This window comes from Salvia hispanica, chromosome 1, assembly GCF_029641045.1.
Source record: "Salvia hispanica isolate PSC_SH4W2 chromosome 1, Shi_PSC_v1, whole genome shotgun sequence".
Taxonomy (NCBI): Eukaryota; Viridiplantae; Streptophyta; class Magnoliopsida; order Lamiales; family Lamiaceae; genus Salvia; species Salvia hispanica.
In genome coordinates this window covers 51,603,808-51,626,967 of record NC_142692.1, presented here as the reverse complement: position 1 = coordinate 51,626,967, position 23,160 = coordinate 51,603,808, and the positions used below count along the sequence as shown (strand labels likewise).

Genomic DNA, 23,160 nt, shown 5'->3' with positions numbered 1-23,160 from the left:
TTATACCTTACTATGCATCAGCACCTTAGTTTATATGAAGTAATGCTCTGTGAATTTTCCATGTTTTATGTTGAGGGTTGCTGAATAATTCTTGCACTACAAAGCTTAAAAGCACCTCATATATTACAAACACAATGCAACAATAGAGTGGAAACATTCATAATAAGCAGTCTTACCAAAACGATACCATACTCAAAGCATACAAAAACAGAGCATGATTTGGTTCATACTTCACAGTCTACCCCAAATATTACAACTACATAATACTTAATTCATGCAAACTCCATGACCACGATCAAGAACATGCCATATTCATGGTTTGATTAGCACGTAAAAGTGGATACCGTTGACATCAGATAGAAGGAAATGCAAGGTCATACCCCACACTAGTGAATTACGGCGACGGAAGAGTGACCACCCGCGTTTGACTCGGATCTTCCCATGTGTTTTAGCAATTTGCATCTCCCAAGTTGCACCATATAGTGTGAAGTATGCCTTACACGGGAAACATCGAGGGTATAAGTATCTCTTCCAGAAATCGAGTGGCATCTCCTAATCAAACATACAAAGTGGTAACACTAGTGAGGCAGAGTCTATTGTTTGACAAAGTTGCGTGCAATAAATCTGAATGAGGTTATTACCAAAGTGCCATTGAAGTGGGCTGCAGCAAGTATAACACCGAATGATGGAAGTCCATCCCCGATGGAAAGAAAGCGAACACTTGAGGTTAAGTCATCGTCCTCATCAGCCCCTTCTTCGGACTCCTCGTCAGAAGTCTCGAAGTCATCACCAGTATCCACATCCGGATTTAGATCGGCGTCACTCTCATATGCAGGACTCAGTGAGGCTACATAAATTTCATATAGCAACATTTACAAAGTATAAAGTTAGAAGGTAATAAAATATACAATGTCTTTTTTAACTACACTCACCATCATAATCTGGTCTCGGTGGACATCCACTGAAGCTGTTGAACCTATACACGTGGAACTCTCCCCCTCCCCCCCATATGATGAAATGCAAGGAAGTCTGCTTGAGCCACGAAATTTTCGCGTACAAATTCGAGCCACCCGGTCCTAAAATAGAACCCGTTTTCAACTTGTACCAATCGTACGGCCCAACGGCGGCGATTTTGCATGATTAGGGTGCAGTTTTGCGGTAAGTCCCGACCGTGACGCAATACCCACTCCGGAGGCAACTTCTACATAACATCAACCACTAAATCATCTTTCCATAAACGATAATAAACATATTATGATAAGTGGTTCAATGAAATGAACAACTTACTAAACTTTCGAGGCAGGTATCTACGGAAAAGGTCTTGCAGAAAGGCGGGGTTATTGCATCGTCCACACCGTCAGATCTGTGATCTCCCGCCGAGCCATATCACAAGGTCAGGGCATAGTGTATACAGAAGATGAAACCAATATACAGGCAATGTGATGAGAGCCTTACCCGGTTGGATGTTGAACTGGAGAATCAGCCATGTTAAGGGTGGGGGTCTGCGCTGAGTAAAATAGCGTATATATTTTGGTTTGATTTAGTTAGATTTTTTGTATGGAGCTTTACAAAAGTGGTTGGTAGGTGTTTAAGGCGAGTAGGAGCCAACTGTCCAACCACCTTATTAAATTGGATGATTTATTTCACCTGCTGAAAACGCCGTCACTATGTCACCGAGTGGAAGGTTGGGGTGTTTATTGAGTACACTTCATTCATTATATAGATGGAGTAGTTGATATGTGTTTTCGTCCACATAGCTAAGTGGTAGAAACCTGTCCATCAACACCATTAATAACCCACTGCTAGTGACTTTTAGCTGTAACACATTCACCTTACTATAAATAGAACACATATCTCCACTACAATTACACAATCGCATACAAATATACCATCTCATACAGAGTAAAACAAAATGAATATTCATCCTCAGGCAATGTATCTCTATAAGGGCAAATGGTCTCCCCAGGCGGATGACTTGTTGTTGTCTACGGCTATGCAAGTGAAGTCCACCCTTCATGACAATAATATGGGCGTTCCAGACGGAGCCATATTCGAGGCGGGGGTGAAGATGGTATCTGACTTAGGTGTCCATTTTAGTCTTTCGGAAATGAAAGAAAGGGTGACGCTATATGAGGCACGGTACCGCACGTTTAAACGTGTCGTGGCGACTCCGGGGGCAAGATGGGACACAACCAACAAGGTCGTCGATGCTTCTGATGCAATTTGGGCTGAAATGTTGAAGGTAATCTGTCATTCGCCGCCACATATATTTCATGCAGTATATATTTCATGAATGGGTAAGGGGAAAACTTACATATTTTTTTTTGTTTATTTCCGGTGTATGTTTTGTGTTTTATATTCACAATGAGAAGATTGACTCCCTCGCCGTGCCTACTATCACCACGACGAGCCGGAGTTCCCTCGGCTTGCCGCTCTATTCGGTCTCGACGATGTTAAGGAGGAGATGGAAACAAATGTCATGGTTATATCGGACACCGTTGGTAATGGAATTGAAATAATTGTCATTGACGGTTCTCCATCTGTAGATGCAGATGAAGTGAACTCGCCAGCATCTCCACTTCAACACCCGGTGCGTCGGAAGTTATTCGATGAGGACGATGACTCCCTTGATCGTGAATCCACAAGCATTCCACCTCCGTACTACTACGTGCGAGACCGCGATGGTGGGCTGGTTCGCAAGGCTGCATTTAGCCTGGGACGCACTCTCCATGGTCCCCTCCAGCCTAACAAATGCTCCCCTGGTGGTTCTTCATGTGCGTCATGTAGCCCCTTGGGATATGAGCGCAAAGGCAACCCATGATGTGGATGTAGTATGAAGTTTACATAAGTTGACAAGTATATATTTATTTTGTAGTAATATTTTGTATTTCTATTTTGTAGTAGTATGTTGTGGGTTAATTGGTCAAGTGCAATGTGTAGGATATGGGTTTCAATATGATTATCGTTATGTAAATACTTGTATTTGCATCCAGTAAAGGCATGGGCCATCAAATTAGTTTGACTATTAATTAACAAACAAAAATACCTCACTAATAACGTGAAGATAATAAACACAAAAAAATGTGATCATACACACACATTCAAGTATTTATACCACACAGTTTAGAAAAGTAATACTCCCTCCGTCTCACTTAAAATGCAACATTTGGAAATCGGCACGAGATTTTATGTAGTGTTGTTTTGTGAGTTAATGAAGAGAGAGTAAAGTAAGAGAGATGAAAAAGTAGAGATAGAGTTGTTTCCATTTTAGGAAACGTTTCATTTTTAATGGGACAACCAAAAAAGGAAAACGTTGCATTTTTAATGGGACAGAGGGAGTACATATTATGATAAACTATTCATCAAAAGGAGGACGGCATCCGCCTGCAACCGAGATGTCAACGATTAACTTCAAACACCATGGTTAACATACTGCGCCAAATAAAGTTTAAGAAATTGTCAACACACCAACTACATAACCAAGAAAAATGAATGAAATATATATAACCAAGTGAATGAAATATATATTCGCACTGGACTAAGAAAAATGAATAAAGTTTAAGAAATTGTCAACACCAACTACATAACTATATATTCGCACATAATGCAAGTGAATTTAAAAAATGAGTCGTACCGCATGCCACATAGACGTGGCCAGCTCATCGCGCATTGCGGTCCATTCATTGGTTGGTTCCACGTTTTCAACGTATTCCACAGCCCCACCATCGTCTTCTACGTTGACACCAACGTCTTCGTCTAGGTGATCCTCTCCACCATGGATCGATTGTTCAATAGGGTCAAAAGGCATAGCAGATCTGGCATAGTTGTGCAACAAGAAACACGCCAAAATTATATTGTTTTGTATAGTGAGCGGATAGTAACAAGCACTCCTAAGGATCCCCCATCGCATTTTGAGAACGGCAAACGCTCGTTCAGTTATGTTGCGCGCTCGAGAGTGTCTCATATTGAAGAGCTCACGTTCATTCTGTGGAGCCTCAGTACCGATTCCCCATTCTTGGAGGTGATACCGAACGCTTTTGTAAGGCGCTAGAAATCCATTAGCATTTGCGTATCCGTTATCGCATAGGTAATAATTGCCTAGATACAAACGTACAGATAAGTGAGTAAGCTGATATGTTATAAAGAAAACCACACATATTCTGATGCTTATCCTCATCGACCATGTTGGTACCTTTGGGGACCCGAAATCCATTAGGTCGAGTAACTGCATCACGAAGAACACGCGTGAAAGGTTCTCAGGTCTATGCGTGTTCAAATAGGAAATAGCAGGTTCCCTAGATCCAGCAAGTCCACCAGATCACTCGGTCTAGGAACTCGTGGGTCGCGAGGAATCCCGGTCGTCGGACACACATAGCACTTTTTCTTTCAAAAACCCTCAACCACTTTACTAAACCTAGTATAGGGAAGTAGGGATCGATCCCACAGAGAAGGATGCGTAATACTCATGTTCAAGGATTTTGGAGTGTTTTTGGTGTTGGCTGCTGCCACGCATTTTCTTGGGTTGAGGAATATCAAAATTAACTTGACTTGGGAACTTTTAAAAATTCTTAAACTAACAGCTAGACCTAGGAAATAAACCTACTGTGGGGACCATGTGCGAAAAAGCAAGGTACGACTGAAAAGTTGGCAGAATAACTAACTCTCGTATCGACTGACAGTGACATCGTCTTCCACAACCAAAATTGCATAAAACTTCTTAAGAAAAGCAGCATGAGCAAAATAAAAACAGAGCTACTGACTTGAAATCAAATTTATGCATAATAAACGAAGAACTTAACAGATCTGCATACCCTAGACGAAGTAAAATAGAAACCAAGAAGAAAAAAAACAAGATCTATCGAACTACTATCTTTCCACACGTCGAATCCAACCTCCGACGCTAAATCCACTCCGGATCCAAGCGTCTGACATGAACTCCAAACAACAGAAACTCTCCATCACGTCAGATTTTTAAAAAAAAGAACTCCGAATACTCAAACAACCACAGATCCGTCACCAAATTCCACATCAAACACCTCAACATCAAAATAAACAGAGATCGACATAATAATTGAAGAAATAAGCTAACAGCAGAGAAATCTATGCAAAATGACTTGAAATTTAACCGCTAAACGCAGATCCACGAACGGTAAAACAATTAAGCATCATAACATCAAGGTCGACTCCCAAAAGTGAAGTTCGACGATGAAAACAAGCAAAACAACTGAAATTAAAGGTAATTGTATCTTCGCCTTCACTCGGACGGTGTTGCCAAACACGAGATTTCTAGAAAGTACCCTTCCGATTACGACCACCCCAGATCCATTCCCAAGTGTGTGTAAAGTGTGTGAGCTAAGAAGAGTGAAAAAAAACTATCTAACTCCCCTCTTTTGCGTTGCATGCTCTTCTATATATATAGGCATTTGAGTGGGCCCAGCGAGGTATAGATAAGACTTTGTTGCCCTCAGCTGTAGACTCCTCTGTCACGCCAAATTTCCTTGTAAATCCTGCTCACTTCGTTCCTTTCCTTCGCTAGACCATCTCCTTCAGTACTTCCTTGATCTAGCGATTTTCTTCACACACCTGGCTTAGGAAACGTGTTAGACCCAGCAAATTATAACATTTTTCGCACATTACCGATGCATGAAATTAGCCTTATCAACGCGCATCACCAGCTGAACCTTCCCAACCAGCCAATACATACACGAAGCGCATTTGACGATCACGTGCAGCTAGCGTGTTGGTGCAAACCTGACCCTTACGCGAACGATAACGTGGTTTATCACCAATCGGCACATGGACGTTGATATAAGTGCCATCGATGGCACCAAGACATCCCTGTTGATAGAAGTAAAGAGGAGCATAACAACATTGTAACTTTTAGATGGTATAGTTTATTATTGTCACATCGCTAAAGCACAACAATATTTATACCTGGAACCAATTCCACCTGTTATCATCACAATGTTCGGACACAGCATCAGGGACGACTAAAAATGTTCGGTGAAGCTTTAGTACAGCCTTGAGTACAGCGTGGAAGTATTTAGAAACTGTGTACCCAGATCTCCAAAATTCAAACTTGACCACACGGTTCTTCTTATGATGGGCAAGTATTCCCAAAAACATTGCGACTTGTTGTTCGATGCTAACATACCTACCGTCGGCTAACTCCCCGGTCTCACGTAGCATGATGCAAAGCCTCGCGAATGCGTTCCTGTCCACTCTCAAATTGTCCAAACAAACCCTGTCATTCACTCTGACTAGACGGTTAATGTAGCGAAGCTGCCCCGGAATTCTGCTCACAAATGTATATCGCGATCTGTAAGTGCCATGTTTGCCATGGCCCTTGCCGTTATACCGAAGGCAAACTAGAATCAGACACAGAACATTAAATTGATGGTCTCGGACAACATCCATTACAGACTGCAATACCAAATCGGAACTGGTTTTCCCATTCACCATTACGACGCTTGTTCACAAAAATTAAAAGGGCAACATTAGTTCAACAAAAAAATTTCTCTGTAACAAACAAGAAGCACAAAAAAAAGGGGGTCCCATCCGCATAGGAGAAATCAATAAAATTCCCGGTTAGATTAGTTGTCATCCGAACAGAGTAATTGTCATTACCAATAGCCCAAAAACTTAACTAATCATACTCATCAACATCTAAATGCATCTGATCGGAACAAAATTGCGATCCAGGTAGGGACAAAAAGAATTTCGATAGGAATCATATATTGGAGTGTGGAGGTCGAGCAAAATTACCAGATATCGACTCCAGCCGGTGTTTGTATTTTGATGAATAGGATCTGCAAAGTCCGCCGTGGGTGTCTCCTACACGAAGATGAAATATAAATGCCCTAATCGTTGGAAAATTCATAGGTTGACTACTAGTTAAATATTATTTACTTTGGTCCCACAGTGAATTAAACAATATAAAATTGCATATATCCCGGGACAGGGTAATTAGTTATCAGAGGTACAAAACAATGAGAAAATCGGGAATCACTATCAAAGTCACACTTATTCCCAACTACAAAACATGCCCGTGGGATAATACAACATTGGTCATGTATACCACTTGATACGAACCCGAGTAATCAACATAAAGTGTTACATCTTCTTTGAGAACTGTGGAGGAGTGCCTATTTTTATAGGATGAATGGTATTTATTCATGAGAGCTGCATGTTAAATGTAGAGCAAGATTCTGGTGATTCACTGCAATGAATCCATTGTAACAATCCTCTATAATTCCTATTATAGTTCTTATAATTCATTTTCTTGTTGTTCGTATTCGCCATATCTTCAATTAAGTTGTAACATTGTCGTTGTTTGATTTTTTCGACGCTTAGTGGTGATCGAGGTTCACGCTGGAAGATCAACAATGTTGCACGATGGCCAGTGTAGTCAGGGCAATGACACGAGATACATATGAGTAAAGTCTATTTTTGATCTCTGAGACAAGAATAAATTGACATTTTTAGTTTTGACAGTTGATGAATGAGTTTGTTGGATCATAGAAGTAATACTGTTACTAGTTTTCAAAGAAGAAGACCACCCAAAATGAAATTTAGTAAGAGTATTATGGTGGTTAATGAAACTTAATTTAAAACTGAATGATATTAGTTTTAATAAAAAAATTGATTAATTAGAAGAAAAATAAAGAGAAAATTTTGATTATTATATTGATAATGATAGTAATTTGAAACCATAGAAAATGATGAATTTTATTCATACTAAAATGACAATTTTAATTAAAATGACATTGTACCACTAATTAGAATAGTTAGATTCTCAACCAAATTCATCCTTATTCTGCCATGTGGCAGTCTTGATTTTAAATAAAAAAATTAAAAATAAAGCAAAAGGTATAATTGGAAATCAACACTCTAGCAGATTCTCTCCAAACATAGATCACGGTGTTTCCTCCTCCTCTCTTTCTTCAACTTATTTCTTCAATTTCAGTAGTTAATCCATCAAATCTTAAGCAAAAAATCTCCTTCAATAATTGTAGTTCTCTCAATCGCTTGCGCTACTTTCATTCTACTAATTTCAATCTGTGCAATTCTTCCTTCAGTTCTGCAGATATTCAATCTTTGTAATTCTTCATTAAATCTTCCATCTTCACTGAATCCACAGAGAATAATGTGTCTGTTGATGTCCAATTCACTGATTTCGCAAACGGTAAATATTTACTTATAATCGTGTGATTGTTAAATTGCTTATTACAGATCATGGGTTTGATATATGATTGAATTTCGCGAATTTAATATGTTATTGAACTCACATATTTGTATCTTCTCTTGTAAATGAAATTTATGTATTGGGAATTGAATCGTGAGGTTTAACTTACTACTCTCTCCGTTCCACAGTAATAGAGACGTTTCGTTTTGAGCTCTTGTTTTGAAAAAATTATATTAAATAGTTAAGGTGGAGAGAAAGTAAAGTTAGAGAGAGAATAATGTAGTGAAAAGTCTTATCTACAGTATTCTCAATCTTACTTTACTCTTTTTCCACTTTAACTATTTATTATTATTTTTTCAAATTAAGTGCTCAAAACGAAACGCCTCTGATACTGTGGAACGGAGGGAGTACAATTTAGTGATTGAATGCTTGTATTACGCTTTATAGATTTCGTCTGTCAGATTGCTTGACTGAATATGTTATATTGTTTGCTCATGTTTACTAAATTGCATGTCAATGTCTGGGATTCCTAGACTATTTAATGACCAATTGAAGAAATTATCTGATTTCATGAGCTTGCAAATGAAATTTATGTATTTGTAATTAAATTTTATGGAATTTCGATTTAAAGATTGATTGTTTTTATTTCTCCATATAGATTTTTATGCCATATTGCTTGTTTAAATATGTGACATTGCTTACTTATGGGTATTAAATTGCATGTCAGTTTTCAGCTGTAATGCTAGATTTTGAGAAAGAGTTGAGAGCAACATCTGGCCTTGCCTGAAACTGAAAAGTGGAAAAGAGTGGAAGAAGATTTTTATTTCATTGGTAGACCGTATGTAATTGAAGTTCAGACACCGAAAGAGTTGAGAGAAACTCCTCGGCATTGCTTGTCTGTGACATTGCATATTCTTCTTTATAAATTAATTGCATCACATATTGCGTGTCAATTTAAAATATATTGCATGTCAATTTATAATTTAGTGCTTGGTAGTACCAATGATTTAAATTGATTAGTGCTTGAAGTTTTTTATACTCAACTCAGGATTTGTATCGCAATTTGCTTGCCAATGTGTTAGAATTTGCTACAAGAGTTTGTTATGCTTGCTAATGTGTCAGAATTTGTTTACCATTGTAAATCATGCCTTATGCGTGTTTAACATTTAATGTCTACATCAAACAAAATAGAAATCCAAAAATCATCAATGTATACTCCAAAAAAAAAATCAACAGTCATTGACCATCAAAAGTTAGTTTATTCAAAAAAAATTTAAACAAAACACAGTGACGTTCATTGTCCTAAAACAATATCATTCACTATTCAAGGTCCGGGAAACTCTGCCACCATCTTTTTAACATCAACAGATCCTTTCTTTTGCGCCTCTTCAAAGTTGCGTATTGTCGTACTCATTACGTCATCCACAAACTTATTTTGAGCTTCTGCAGATTTCCTTCGAGAGATCTCCTCTTCTGCAGAGCCTGCAGTTGCCTTCCACTTTCAACCATTGTTTAATTGTGTCATGTGTTGCACGATGTAAACCATTACACTTATCGTGTATTAACAAGCACATTTCCATCCATTAGTAAGAAAATTATACACATGTCTTTTCACACATTTTCAATGCTTTATTAAAACGAACATTAAAGGAGCAACTAATAAGCTGGAACAAGCAATTCTAATAAACCGAACAAGCAATTCGAACATACTGAACAATCAATTCTAACACTCTGAACAAACAACCCGTTTATTAAGCAATTCTACCACACTGAACACGCAATACATTTATCAAGCAATTCCAATTGGCATACAATTCGAAATAACTAAATACTAATGTATTACTCCCTCCGTCCCGGATAATTCGTCTCAGTTTTCCATTTCGGTCCGTCCCACATAATTTGTCCCATTTCACTTTTACCATTTTTGGTAGTGGACCCCATATTCAACTAACTCATTTCTACTCACATTTTATTATAAAACTAATATATAAAGGTAGGACCCACATTCCACTAACTTTTTCAACCCACTTTTCATTACAATTCTTAAAACCCGTGCCCGGTCAAAGTGACCCGAATTATCCGGGCCGGAGGGAGTAACAAGCATATTCCCGGCCCTTATAACACACTGAACAAGAATTGTCTTTTGACCCACATTTTCAAAGCTTATCAAGCAATTATAACACACTGAACAAGCAATACGTTTATCAAGCAATTCTAGCACACTGGACAAGCAATGCTAAAATACTGAACAAATAATTATCAAGCTAATCAATTGTATCAAGCAATTCTAAAGTACTGAACAAGCAATAATTAATCTAAATAACTGTATTGAACAATTAACCGCATACCAAGCAAAAGAGACAATACAATAGATAATTCGAAATGTAAGCAACGGGACGAGGTCGAGCTGACCTCGGCAGTGCATTGTGTCAGTCAAATCGGTCAACTCCCGATGATTGACCCGACGAACAACCACTAATGAATAATTGAATTACCGAACCTTAGCAGTAATTACCAAACCACTAGAATCTTAATGAAAAAATTGCTTATAGAGTTCAAACAAATTGATACACGTCAATACCAATTCCCATAAAATGCATATGCAACAATTACCCATCCATTAGAAGCAACTACTGATTCGTAAAATTGCATATACATCAATATTAGAAAGTGCCGCTAACCTTGACATGACCAGATGAGAAATAATGAGAGAGAAAAGCTGGAAATTGATTAGCAGCGACGCTCCTTCTTCCGTGGACAGTGTCAACGCTAGAATCGAAAACTGGTGGCGGAGAGAACCGATAGAAGAGCGACGATTAATTGAAGATTTCTCCCTAGGGTTTCAGGATTGAGATAGAGCCGATTAATTGAAGACTAGGGGAGAGAGAAAGGCGGAAAAGAGTTAGAGGATCCGCATCGAGACACCGATGTGGATGCTCCGTCTCGTCGCGTAGCACGGGGGGAAAGGGGGTGGCGGGCTAATAGGCACAAAGAGCCTATTTGAGAGCTGATCACCTGTTTTGTATGAATGAAAGATCTAGACAACGCCCAAGCCGCGCTAGGGTTTGTAAAGAGCTAAGGTTTCGAGAAAGAAGATCTTTTTATTTCTCAATTCTCGATATTTTTGACTCTCTAATGATCTCTAGTATTTATAGAGATCGGACCCTGCTTGATTTGACTCTACGATTCGGGAAAGAATCAAGAAGAAAACCCGAAAAGATTTATCAAAAAAACTATCCTAATATAATGTTCGTTCAAAAGGAAATAAAAGCATAGCAAAAATAAAATAAAATAACTTGGTGACTACTCCATCTCTATCTTCAATAAGTCATGAAATCCTTAAAACGTGCTGGTCTCGACGACACTCGTTTCAGCCCGCCTTTCCTGCTACGCGCGACGCCCCCAGCTCTTCCTCTTGGCTTGCTCGGCGTTGCTTCTTGCGTGTCGTCGACGTTGTTATTCTCCTGCTTGGATTGCTCGTTGACAGGTTCTGGTGTTGCCATGTCGAGGTTCCTATCACGGGTTGTCTCGTCACACGCCAGCGCCACGTCGTGACTCTGGCGTGCGGCGTGACGCTCACTCGCCGGCACACGAGTGGGCATCGTCATGCTGACTCAATAAATATTTTTTTTTAAAATAATCGATTTTCCGAAAAAAAAAATTAATTTAAAATTTTTTAAAGATAATATCACTGTTTAGAACGATAATTTTTTATTTTTTATTTTTTTATTCTATTAATAATCCTATTAACCTCTTTCATTTTACACACAAACATCTTCTCATCACTATCATATCATCATTCATTCCTCTCCAATTCTTCTCCCAAATTTAATGATTTTATGAATTATTAGTATTAATTTAATATTTCAATGAAATATTAATTGAATTTGTTGGAAGTAAAAATAAAAAATAAAATTGAATGAATAGTTAAGGGATGAGATAGTTAGGAGATGGAGGGATGCAGGTGCTGTTAGTTAAGAGATGAGGTAAAAAGTGCAGTGGGGCCCATGAATAGTTAAGGAATGAGACGGTTAAGAGACGGTATTGAGATAGAGATGTGGATTGCCTTATTGAGGAGTGGGAGAGAAATTGTAAATTAAAGTGCAAAATAACCGGAATTTTCAAATCCCATATCAGTTTCTTTTATGTGAAAATGACAAAAATACCCATGCAAGCAATATTATGTTAAAAGATAAGCTATTCGTACTCTAATTCTACAATTCAATCTCATCCATCTATTGGGGTAATTACACTTCTCATACAAAATGTTTTATACTAATTTCAATTACATACAAAAAGTTTCAAGTTTACATAATTAGTACAAAAACTTATGTCGACGTTTCATTTTAATACAAACCGTCACCATAACACTAACTCCGTTAATTATATGCTTATGTAGCATGTGACTCATCAAAATACACCAAAATGAATACAATAATAAGCATATTAGAGAAAGGCTATGCAATATACTAAAGCATATTTATATTTTTTTTCCATAATCTTTTATGTTCCTATGCACAAGTTTCTGCTCATATACTTTTTCAACCAACACTATCTTTCTAACAAAAAAAATGTAGCAGTTCAAGTACACAAATACAGATTTTTTTTTACGAGAAATAACAACAAAGAACAGAAAATTGACAAAAAAATGAAATAAAGAGAGAGATAGAGAAGTTTTACCGTGAGAAATGGAGGCAATGCTGCTCTTGGTTTACTAGTCTTTGAAGAATGTCAACAGTTGCTCATGGTAATTGAGGAGTTTTTATCTAGAATTTTGATATTTATTTTTATTTAGTTGATGAGTCACGTGGCACATAAGCATATAATTAACGGAGTTAGTGTTGTAGTAACGGTTTGTATTAAAATGAAACGTCGACATAAGTTTTTGTACTAATTATTTAAACTTGAAACTTTTTATATCTAATTGAAACTAGTGTAAAGTATTTTGTACGAGAAGTGTAATTATCCCATCTATTTAAGAGATCGGATGGCTTAGAATGGGGAGTATTAGATTGTGTCACTATAGTGCTCTCCTATTAATGTATATCCAGTGGCCCATATTTCATGTTTGTGAGGGGTAGAATAAGGGGTGGTATAAGAAAAGTTGTAGGTGATCCAATCCGATGTATATCGTGTTTTTATTCTTTTAAACTAATTTGGTTAATAAGTCGATCAGGAAATGAAAGAGAGAAATTTGGAAGCTCAAACATAAGTTTTTGAAAAGTCGAAAACCAAGAAATTGCGGAGTTGAGATAAGCAGCAGCTTCAGCAGTATTAAACCCTCCTCTTTTGCTCTCTTTCCTCGTTTTCTAGTGTTTATTTGTGTATGCCTTTAATAATACCGAATCTTGTTTCCATGTCTAGTAATTTTGATCCGGGATTCTGTAGTATGGGAGTGATTTATTTATTTTTTCTTTTCTATATGAATTCCGGTCCAGAATTTGATTAATTTTGTACAATTTCATGAAACTCGACTCCATTTGTGGTGCTCGTTGCTGTTAAGAAAATTTGAAAAAATTGAAGCAAATGTTGTGTAAAAGAGGGTAGTCTGCAAATATCGTGTTTTGCCAGTTACAATGTACTGTAAATTATTTCATATTTGATCGACTAAGAAGAAGCTCACTTACCAATAAGAAACGATGCCTTGAGTAGGGAAGGAAAATGAAGCATTAGATTTGCTTCTTCCCTAATTATGAATGTGTATATGAGTTTGTTTCAGTAGTCTATTGCTCTTATAATTCTGCTTTAAAATTTTCATGCTCTGGAAAATTTTTAGCTTGGTTTCTTCTGTGGGATGTTTTCCTGCAAGGGTGAAGACTTTTACCAAGTTTCTTTTATTAACTACGGTTCAATAACTGCTAGTGCACACTTTTGAGAGTAGTTACAGACATGATATTTAGAATCTCAGTTTGAATATCTATCCTTTGTCGGTGGGATGTGTAATATCTATAGTTCTTATGGAATGCTTGTTGAATTTCATGGTTGGACTTATGCAGTGCAGTATTTTTTTTCAGTGGATGCAGATGCAGCACTCGATGGTGGTAATGGGTTGATGGAAGCATCGGTACCAGGGGACGTAACGACAGGTGAAGCTGAGAGAAATGAAGAACCTTATGTTGGTATGGTGTTCGAAACAGAAGCTGCTGCTAGAGCATACTACAATGAATATGCTGGCCGAGCAGGATTTTTGACCCGCATTATATCGTCCAGTAAATCAGAGGGGGATGGCTCATTCGTATCACGTGGGTTTGGTTGTAGAAACGTTCCTACTAACCAAAAGACAGGTAATATGTCAAATGAAGGTGGACAAAAACGAAGGGGTGGTTGTACTGCAACACTCTTAGTAAAACGAGAGAATGGAGGGAGGTGGGTTGTCAAGAAATTCGTGCGAGACCACAACCATCCTTTGGTAGTTTCACTTCCCAGGAGATGCCCTACTTTTGTAAGTAACTAAATTTGGATATTCCCTGATTATTCATGCATCTTCGATCTTTTTACAAACATGAGTTTTATCTATGTTTTTTCCTGTTTCCTCATACTGCTCCTAACCATTACAATAAGATCGCACTATTTACTTGTTGTTTTTGGTACCTAGTATATTATGTTTGCTCAACTAGTGGTTATTGCTTTCTCCTGAAAGTTGAGAGGACCCATATATACCTTTGCGTTTGGATAGATTTTAGAGTATAAGCAATAGTAGGTAGATTTTGTTATTTTTAGGTTTTTCTGTAAAGCACTTATTTGAACCAACTACCATGAAGCAATAACGGTGTGCAAGACTGTGCAAAGTGGGTGTAAATAATAATAAAATGCAGGAACAGGGGTGGGTGACTGGCGAATCCGTATCTCCTGCATGATTGCTTCAAACTTGGTGTCGATGTTGTGGACTTGGCATCGATGCTGTCTAACTTGATGTTGAGTTGTTCCACCGCCTTCACCTTTCATTAAAAATGTTAAATCTAAAACGCATCAGCCGACCTGGTCTATGAATCTATTCTAACTCTCAACGAATTCCTAGAATTTTAGGTGGAATGGGGATTGTAATTATTTCCACTTCTCGGAGTATAATGACAGATCGGGAGCTCGACTGGAAGGAATCGGCGGAGAAATTTTATGTTATATATGGTAATCCATTTAATATCCAAATGAAATCCGAAACCTCTTCCTATACTGAGAAAAAGAAAGGAAGGTGAGTTGTCTAATATCATTTCTCCTCCATTAGTTGAACCGAGCTTGCTTCCGTGCTACGGGAGGTAGCCATCATTCACCGCACAATTGATATGGAGTAAAAGGTGGGTAAATGGATAACTGCTGGACTGGAACGAGAACATATAATTAAAAATAAAAAAAGCAAACAACGAGAAAGAAACGTGGGACATAAAATAGACTATAAACGATTCCTAATCGAAAAACTTCATACTAATAGATCTTCAAACGAGGTGCTATTTATGACAATTACATTGATATCGATCTGCAGTAGAGCTATCTTTTAGTTTATTATATGTTATTTAATTGTTTATTGTTATCAAGAGTCTTGTTATTAGTAGAGTAGAAATAGGGTTATCTTTTAGAGTTTTATTCAAGTTGGAGTCTTTTGTAGTCTTATATAGATAGGGCTGTATTCTAGGTTTGAAGTGTCCAGAGTTATTGTTTTGCAGTCTATGGTTAGGACTTTGCCTTTTTGGTTAAACTTCTTTGTTATTTATCATGCAAATCGTACCATATGTTTTGTATGCTGAGATATTGGTGAATGCTTACAGTGCTTCTGCAGTTCCGCCTATCACTCCCAATCATACATAAAGACTCCACATGTACTCAAACTCTACTAGATATACCTATCTCTTAAAATTCTATCAATAATAAGACTCCTAACCACAATAAACAACAATTAACAACTAAGTAGAGCACAAGGAATGCACGAGACGTCTGTAGTAGGGAAACCTAGTAGACAACAACCTCTATCACAATTCAGAATACTGACTGAAAGAATGGTATAGCCCTATAAGGTTGACTACCAAGAACCAAATAAACTGTCAATTGAAGTTCAAGAACTTGGTTCTTTTTATTTCATCGCTTCGCTCAAAGCTGCAGCAGTTTTGCTTTTCAAGGGATATTTTGGGGTCTCATAGTTTTGAGTTTTTCCTCATATAGTGTTAATACTTAATGGAATAAACATCGACACAATAGTTCATTTTGAGATCCTATGCAAGTTCCTCATGTAACCTTAATATGCTATGGCACAACATTTTTTATTGTATTTAAACTGTGTTCAAGAACATGGTTATGCTAAAATATGATTATGGAGTGAAATTTCTTTATTTTTTGGCCAAGGAATATTAAATTCTCTGTTGGTCCTGGCCTTTCTGCTCGAACTGTGTAATATTTTGTGATACATACGTTAAACATAAACACTTCTTGACTTCAACTAATGATTCTGTTTGCTGCTTGTGATTGGCCTTTTATGTCTCTTATTGTTAAAATTATCACCATTATATCTCATTTATGCCATTTCATTTAATAGCTCCGCTCTCTTATTCCCTACTTGGTATGATGAGATGGAATGGAATGAAGGTAGGAAAGGAATGAAGATAGGAATGAAATGATAATTTCTTTGCATTTTCGTCTCATTCTCTCCTTCGTTCCAACATACTAAGCAAATGAATAAATGGAAGTTGGAATCACAGTCCATTTTATTATCCATCGTACCAATAAGGGCCTTAGGATTTTGGGTAAAAATTACTTATTTAAGTAAAGTCAGCGAGGGTGAAGTATGCTTGATTCTATTTTCTTTATTTGAGAACATCTTCTTTTTAAAATCTCTGTTATTACAACAAATTTTCTTTTGTCTATTACTCATCTGAAATTACTCGAGTATAATTGCTTTTCAATTTGAAATCTCTCGAGTTTCATACTATGTTAATTGTAGGATGAGAAAGACAAAAGGATTCAGGAGTTAACTGCTGAAATAAGGGTAAAGAAACGTCTGAGTGCAGCATATAGGGAGCAGCTACTTATTCTCATGAAAGATGTTGAAAGTCATACTGATCATCTAACATCAAAGGTTCAAATGACCCGTAATAATCTTAAAGAACTCGAAGAAAGAAGGCAGCATCTTTCAAACCACAACAAGCCAAGTTTGTAGGGTGAGTACCATTACCTTGTCTTGTGAAATGAACCTGCAATCCTTTCTACCATCTTGATTATGCATATGCTTTGCTGAGGTTTTATTCAGTTACTAAACTTAGTTCTATTGCTAACTGTCAACATACATTCAAATTGGTGAGAACTGAGAATATATGTGAAACAGTGATCTTATACACAGTAGGTGGCTTCTGCTGCATGTGCGGATTTTTTTGTGCTTATGCATGTATAATGATTGTGCAAATGTTTGTGTATCTTCTCCAATCAATTCTCTGATGAGTGGGTTTATACCATATTATAGAGTAAAGAACAAGCAAGTACTAAACTGAACCAAATATAATAAACTAGAAAATGAGTTGAATGGAAGGAAACACACAATTAAGAGGAAGACTCCTCTTGCCCAAGCGTACAATTCTGATTGATCAATCTCCTAGTCCTAGACAAGTCTCAACTTTATCAGGCTTAGATAGGAGCCCACAATCCACAGTAACTAATACCTGATGAATAGTAGTAATTAATAAGAAACAATAATAAAATAAAGAGAAAATACATTGTTGTAGGCTGATGATATATTTTTCTGACAGTTTTAGATAAATCTTGAATACATTTTTTAATCCCCAATGACTATTTTTTGAATAATTTTAGCTTTACAGTGATGTTCATCATCTGAAAACATGAATGGGAACTGGAAATGACGCATCGGTCCAAATATGGATAAATGGTGTCAATTCATGTTCGAGGGGAATACTCTGATTTGGCCGGATAATATGAATTTGTGACAATTTTAGCCCAATAATTCAGCAGCATATTTTTTTTAAAAAAATACTCTTTTATAGGGCCTTAACAAACTGTCACGAAACCATATTATTTGGCTAAACTCATGAATTCACCTTAAAGAAGAAACAGCGTCATTTTGTCCACATTGACAGCCGCTAGTCATATCCGGCTGCCAATTGTGTTTTCTGACTCTGAATTTCAGAACAATATTCTCTCTAAAGCCAGGTTTAACCATCTCTTGGAGCAATGCTTAATCAATATTGTGAAAGATGCAGAAAAAGCGGTGGCACGCCAGCTTGTAGACGCATATAGTTAACCTGAAGGAAGAAACTGTTGAAGCTGCTGAGCAATCAAAAGGCATCTTGAGTTGGAGAATTTTAGTGGAAGTCCAAATTATTTTGCATTTCTACTGAGAGATGGCTTTTATGTGCAACAAGTCTTGAGATTGTTTGCCAAGATGTACAAATAATATTATAGTGGGTTGTTGGCATGTTCTTCCGAGACCTATGCTTGGTGAGGAGGAGATCGAATGTGAAATGATTTATGGATTGAACAGGAACTGCTATGTCCTGTAGCTATATTCTGAAAAAACCAACAGCTATGGGGAGGCTGTGCCTCTACATGTCTCATACCATCTGCGCCATTTAGGTGAGATTCAATGAATTTCACTTTCTTTTTCATTATTCTACACCTGCTCACCTTATTCATCTCATCTTATGGTGTACAGTATATATGTAGATGGTATTTATTGAATATTTATACTGGATTGCCCTTTTTTGTATGAGATTAATTTTTGTCGATGGAAATAGAAAGTAAAATTTTATACTCCTAAGATGGATGTGAGTTGAAGTATAACTCTTCACAGTTTCACAAAAGTTAAGATGATTTGGCGTTTGAAATTTATTATTTTTGAGAGCTTGCATTGGAATGACCGAAAATCGAAATCCATAACGGCAAATTTTGGAGTAACGGAAAGTTATGATTTGTTTGTATTTAGAGTGACATACAAAAGCAGTCAACATATAAATTAAACAGTCTGCTAACCTCAGTGTTTCTCCTATAAACAAGGCATATAAATTTTGTACTTTTGGAGTAACTTTTATTTATTCTATTATTATATTTTACCTCTTCTGTTCTAATTCCATAGAATCTCCTGTGAAATATTCCTTCTCTAAAGAATTTAAAATATTAGTACTGCAATTTTGTCCTCTTTGCACCAATTTCCTGTGTCTCCTAACAGGTACTCATAATACTCTAATTATTATAACTTTTACTTTACAAACACAATTAAAATTAAAAGAGTCTCATTTTAGTGTACGATAAGAATTATAAATAAATTCCAAAGGCAAGGTAATGAATTTATTGAATCCTTTTATATATAAAAGCATTATATTGAAGAGGGGATTACATAAATCAGAAAGAGTAATTAGTTTGGAAGGGAGTGGGTCTCTTACTCAATGGCTTAACAGCTCTCTCATCATCACTTTGAGTCTCATCATCTTCTCCGTCAAAAGCCGGGTGGCTGAGAATGCAGCTGAGCAGCTGCGTCCCTCGCAGCGCATTCGTCAGCGGCAGATGCCCCTCCGGCGGCCCCTCCTCCATCTCCCACGTAAACTCCGCCGGAAAGCTCCTGTAATTGTACTGCTCCACCTCCGAGCTCTCCAGCTTCTTCATCCACCCAACCTTGATGAACAACGACGTGAAATCTCTATTCAATTTCTTCCAAATCCTCCGCTGCACGCTGTACCCGAACTTCCCCTCGCTGTGCTGCCGCCACAGGGAGTCAATTTCCCGGAGCGCCTCCGCGGGGATGAACTGGACCTCTGAGAAGAACACGTAGCCGCGCTTCACGGCGGCCTCGCCGGCGAGGGCGATGATCAGGCGCCGGGTCTCCTCGTCGGCCTGCCGGAGGTCTTTTCCGCCGAGGTGCTGCCGGAGGAGGTCTAGTGAGGTTGAGTATTTTGAGGTGGAGGGGTCGGTGGTGGGGGTGGAGGTGGCGGCGGAGGTGGCGGCGAAGGATGTCCAGGAGTGGGAGAGCGAGGTGGTGGCGGTGGTGGTGGTGCGGCGGAGGAATAAGGTTGCGCGGGGGGAGTCTAGGGAGTGGCGCCGCCGGAGAGAGCGGTGGTAGTGGTGGTGTATGGAGTTTAAGGTGTTGGTGGACATTATTTTATTTTTGTTTTTCAAGAATTTGTGGGTGGAAAATGGAAATGGAATTGTTTATAGCAATTTTTGTTGATTCATTTTACTACTACAACACGACTATACTTTTTTTTTTTTTTTGGATTTTGTTGTTTGGGATATGGAGTTATAGAATGAGTGAGATAAGAGAAAATTTGCATGTGGGGGGAGAGATAAGAAATGTGTGAAGAGTGGAGTGAAGAGGTCTCCACATAAAATACAATGCTGGATTCTGATTGGCTGGGTTGGGGTGAGGTTGGATACTTTGATTTTGTCTTGCTGTCTTTTTCTTTGGGACTAAAATGCAAAATCATCTTGTTTTGTATTTATGTTTAATTTATGTACTAACATTCTAATAGCACAATCCTATGTCACAATTTACAAAATTAGATTAAGATTAAACAAGAAAAAAGGAGAAAAACTATAAATATTGAAAGTGGAATAGTACTAGTTAAATTCCATTACTATAGTATTTTATTTTCCAGTCCCTATTCTTATTTTTGGATATGTAGTTTCCATTATTAGGTAGAGCTAGTAAAAATAATTTCATGAATTCTCTGCCATCCATCTCAATATGGCATCATCATTTATGTTGGTTCCACCACATATCCCAATTCTTGTGCCTGTGGTTTAATAACAATTCACGTATACTTTTTCGTACTATCAAAACTTGACCACAAATTAAAATATAATGCAATGAACCAATTCCGAACATATTTATTTCATGGCTTGTAATTTTGAATATGAATTCGAAAATGAAATTAAACCTCTACTTAGATGCAATTGTACAAACTGAAATTAAGTGAATAACAATGATAGTAAAAAAACAAAAAAAACAAACCAACTATAAATGTTTCGAGATGTTGGATTGTAGATTCTTTATGAAAAGTATTACAAAATCTCAGATTATTTTTATTTATAAATTATATTCTATTTTTATTGGACTTGGAAATCGCTTAGTATAATTATGAACTATCTGTAATTAATCAAAATATGTCTTCAATGTTGAAAATATCAATTAAATACTAATAATTTATAGTAGAATATGTCTTGTTCATTTTCAGACTACAAAACACGTGACTCGTTAGATGGGTGCAGACTAAGGGGAAGAAGTGTGGATGTTGAATGTAGAGAGAGTACAAAATTTCATTATAACTCTATCGTAAAATACATCGATATTCTAGAAAATGAATTCCATGAATTTTTTTTACAAATACTGATGGTTATAATGACTGCAATTGGTAATTTCGACAGATAAAGATAATAGTAGTATTTAACAAAACGTATTTACTGAATTATAAGTACTTATTCATAATTTAATATGGAAAATAATACTTTAAAAACTTTTTTTTTTTATTCTCTCTCTTACTTTTCCAATTATGTATCAAAACTCGTGAGAATCAAATGTTCATACTCTAAAGAGCTACACAACCTTTTTTGCGGCTTTTGATGATATCACATATTCAACTTAGAGTGAATTACATATTTAGGACCTATACTTATCACGACGAACGTTTGCGGTGTGCAAAATATCATTTGCGGTCCATATACCTGTATTTATGCACGTTTTAAGGTTCTTTTCTTTTTTTGACATTTTTTAGGACAAAAATACCCCCAAATAAATGAAGGGTAAATTTATATATTAAGTACTATTTTCTCTCCTTTTTCTTTCTTCTTCATATTTTCTCTTTCTTCTTTCTTTCTGTAAATGACTTGTATAATTACAAGAAAAATTGAGATGAGACATATTTGAAGAAGGAAATTAGACAAATCAAATGTTCAGCTAAGAAGTTTATTTTACATTATTTTGTTAGAATTGCGAAGAGAAATTTCTGACGTGAGAACCCACATAAGTCGCGGGCGCTACCCACTTGCTAAACACACACAACCAAAATTACCATAATTTCATACATTCCATTTATCGCTTATTATTCCTCACTTTACGATTAATTAGATTCAAATATTCACTTGTTGAAATTCGTCGTTCAAATTTTTAATCTTTTATTTATGGGATCATTAATTATAATACTCCACATTTGAATCATAATCACAAATACTCTAGTGTGATGAAGGAAAATGATGTGAAAATGTAAAATTTATCATCATATGATTAAATTTCTCAAAAAATTTAACAGAACACAAGGAAATAAGATTAACAAACCCATAATTTTAGTTCTAATTTTATTATAGACAAAGGAAAAAGAAAGGAGGATGAAAGAGAGACAAATAGTGTATAGATTTTTTCTTTGGGGGTATTTTCATAAAAAAAAAGATCAAAAAGTGAAAAGAACCTTAAAACGTGCATAAGTACAAGTATAAGGACCGCAAATGATTTTGCAAGTATAGGGACCGTAAACGTTCGTCGTGATAAGTATAGGTCCTAAATATGCAATTCACTCTTCAACTTATATGGTGGAGATTGCAATGTATTTAGAGCATCTCCGTTGGTGGACTTCTACTAGGACTTCCCACAAAAACTTCATGTCATGATCACTAGGACTTCCCATTCCACTGCCACATCACTAGGACTTCCCCTGCACTAGGAATTCCACTAGGACTTCCCGCAATAAAATTAAATTCACAATTATTTAATTTACGGAATTAAAATGTCGACACGGAATACGGAAAAATTCGAATACTTCATTAAAAAATTACATAATACTTAAAAAAAAAACATAAGTTAAAAATTATCCATTAGTCCATAAATGGACTTGTTGAGCTTTTAGAGCTTGTGCTCTTTTCCTTTAATTTGAAATAAAAGCTCTTCTTAATTGATATCTTCTTCGAAGAATACTTGGCCATCAAGGCCACTCTTTCTCTTGTAGATCTATTTTCTCCCCATGTCTTTACAACCTTTGGGTAGGATTATAAAGTCATAT

The 23,160-nt window shown here is 36.8% G+C and overlaps 2 protein-coding genes across 6 annotated transcripts; one reads left to right on the top strand and one right to left on the bottom strand.

The window, feature by feature from the left end:
* The first annotated feature begins 13,252 nt into the window (after window positions 1-13,252).
* On the top strand, window positions 13,253-20,279 carry LOC125221812 (protein FAR-RED IMPAIRED RESPONSE 1-like). 5 transcript variants are annotated; one of them, XM_048124077.2, is made up of 4 exons: window positions 13,253-13,456; window positions 14,200-14,627; window positions 17,112-17,328; window positions 18,373-20,279. In XM_048124077.2, coding segments are annotated over exons 1-3 (645 nt in total). In that variant the 5' UTR covers window positions 13,253-13,455; the 3' UTR covers window position 17,328; window positions 18,373-20,279. The 5 variants fall into 5 exon arrangements, with proteins under 5 accessions (XP_047980034.1, XP_047980035.1, XP_047980033.1 ...); XM_048124078.2 differs by having other exon boundaries at window positions 18,329-20,279; XM_048124076.2 differs by having other exon boundaries at window positions 18,325-20,279.
* Window positions 19,455-20,403, bottom strand: GUN4 (protein GENOMES UNCOUPLED 4). Its single transcript, XM_048124074.2, has one exon. The coding sequence runs from the start codon at window positions 20,264-20,266 to the stop codon at window positions 19,517-19,519; it is 750 nt and encodes a 249-aa protein (XP_047980031.1). The 5' UTR covers window positions 20,267-20,403; the 3' UTR covers window positions 19,455-19,516.
* Between the last annotated feature and the right edge of the window lie 2,757 nt (window positions 20,404-23,160).

Bases quoted from the DNA above. Each gene is read 5' to 3' on its own strand.
- LOC125221812 (XM_089064777.1), top strand. From the start codon at position 13,942: ATGCTCTGGAAAATTTTTAGCTTGGTTTCTTCTGTGGGATGTTTTCCT. The intron at 14,012-14,199 runs AGTTTCTTTTAT...ATTTTTTTTCAG, and splicing joins AAGGGTGAAGACTTTTACCA to TGGATGCAGATGCAGCACTC. The intron at 14,628-17,111 runs GTAAGTAACTAA...TGTTAATTGTAG, and splicing joins CCAGGAGATGCCCTACTTTT to GATGAGAAAGACAAAAGGAT.
- GUN4 (XM_048124074.2), bottom strand. From the start codon at position 20,266: ATGTCCACCAACACCTTAAACTCCATACACCACCACTACCACCGCTCT.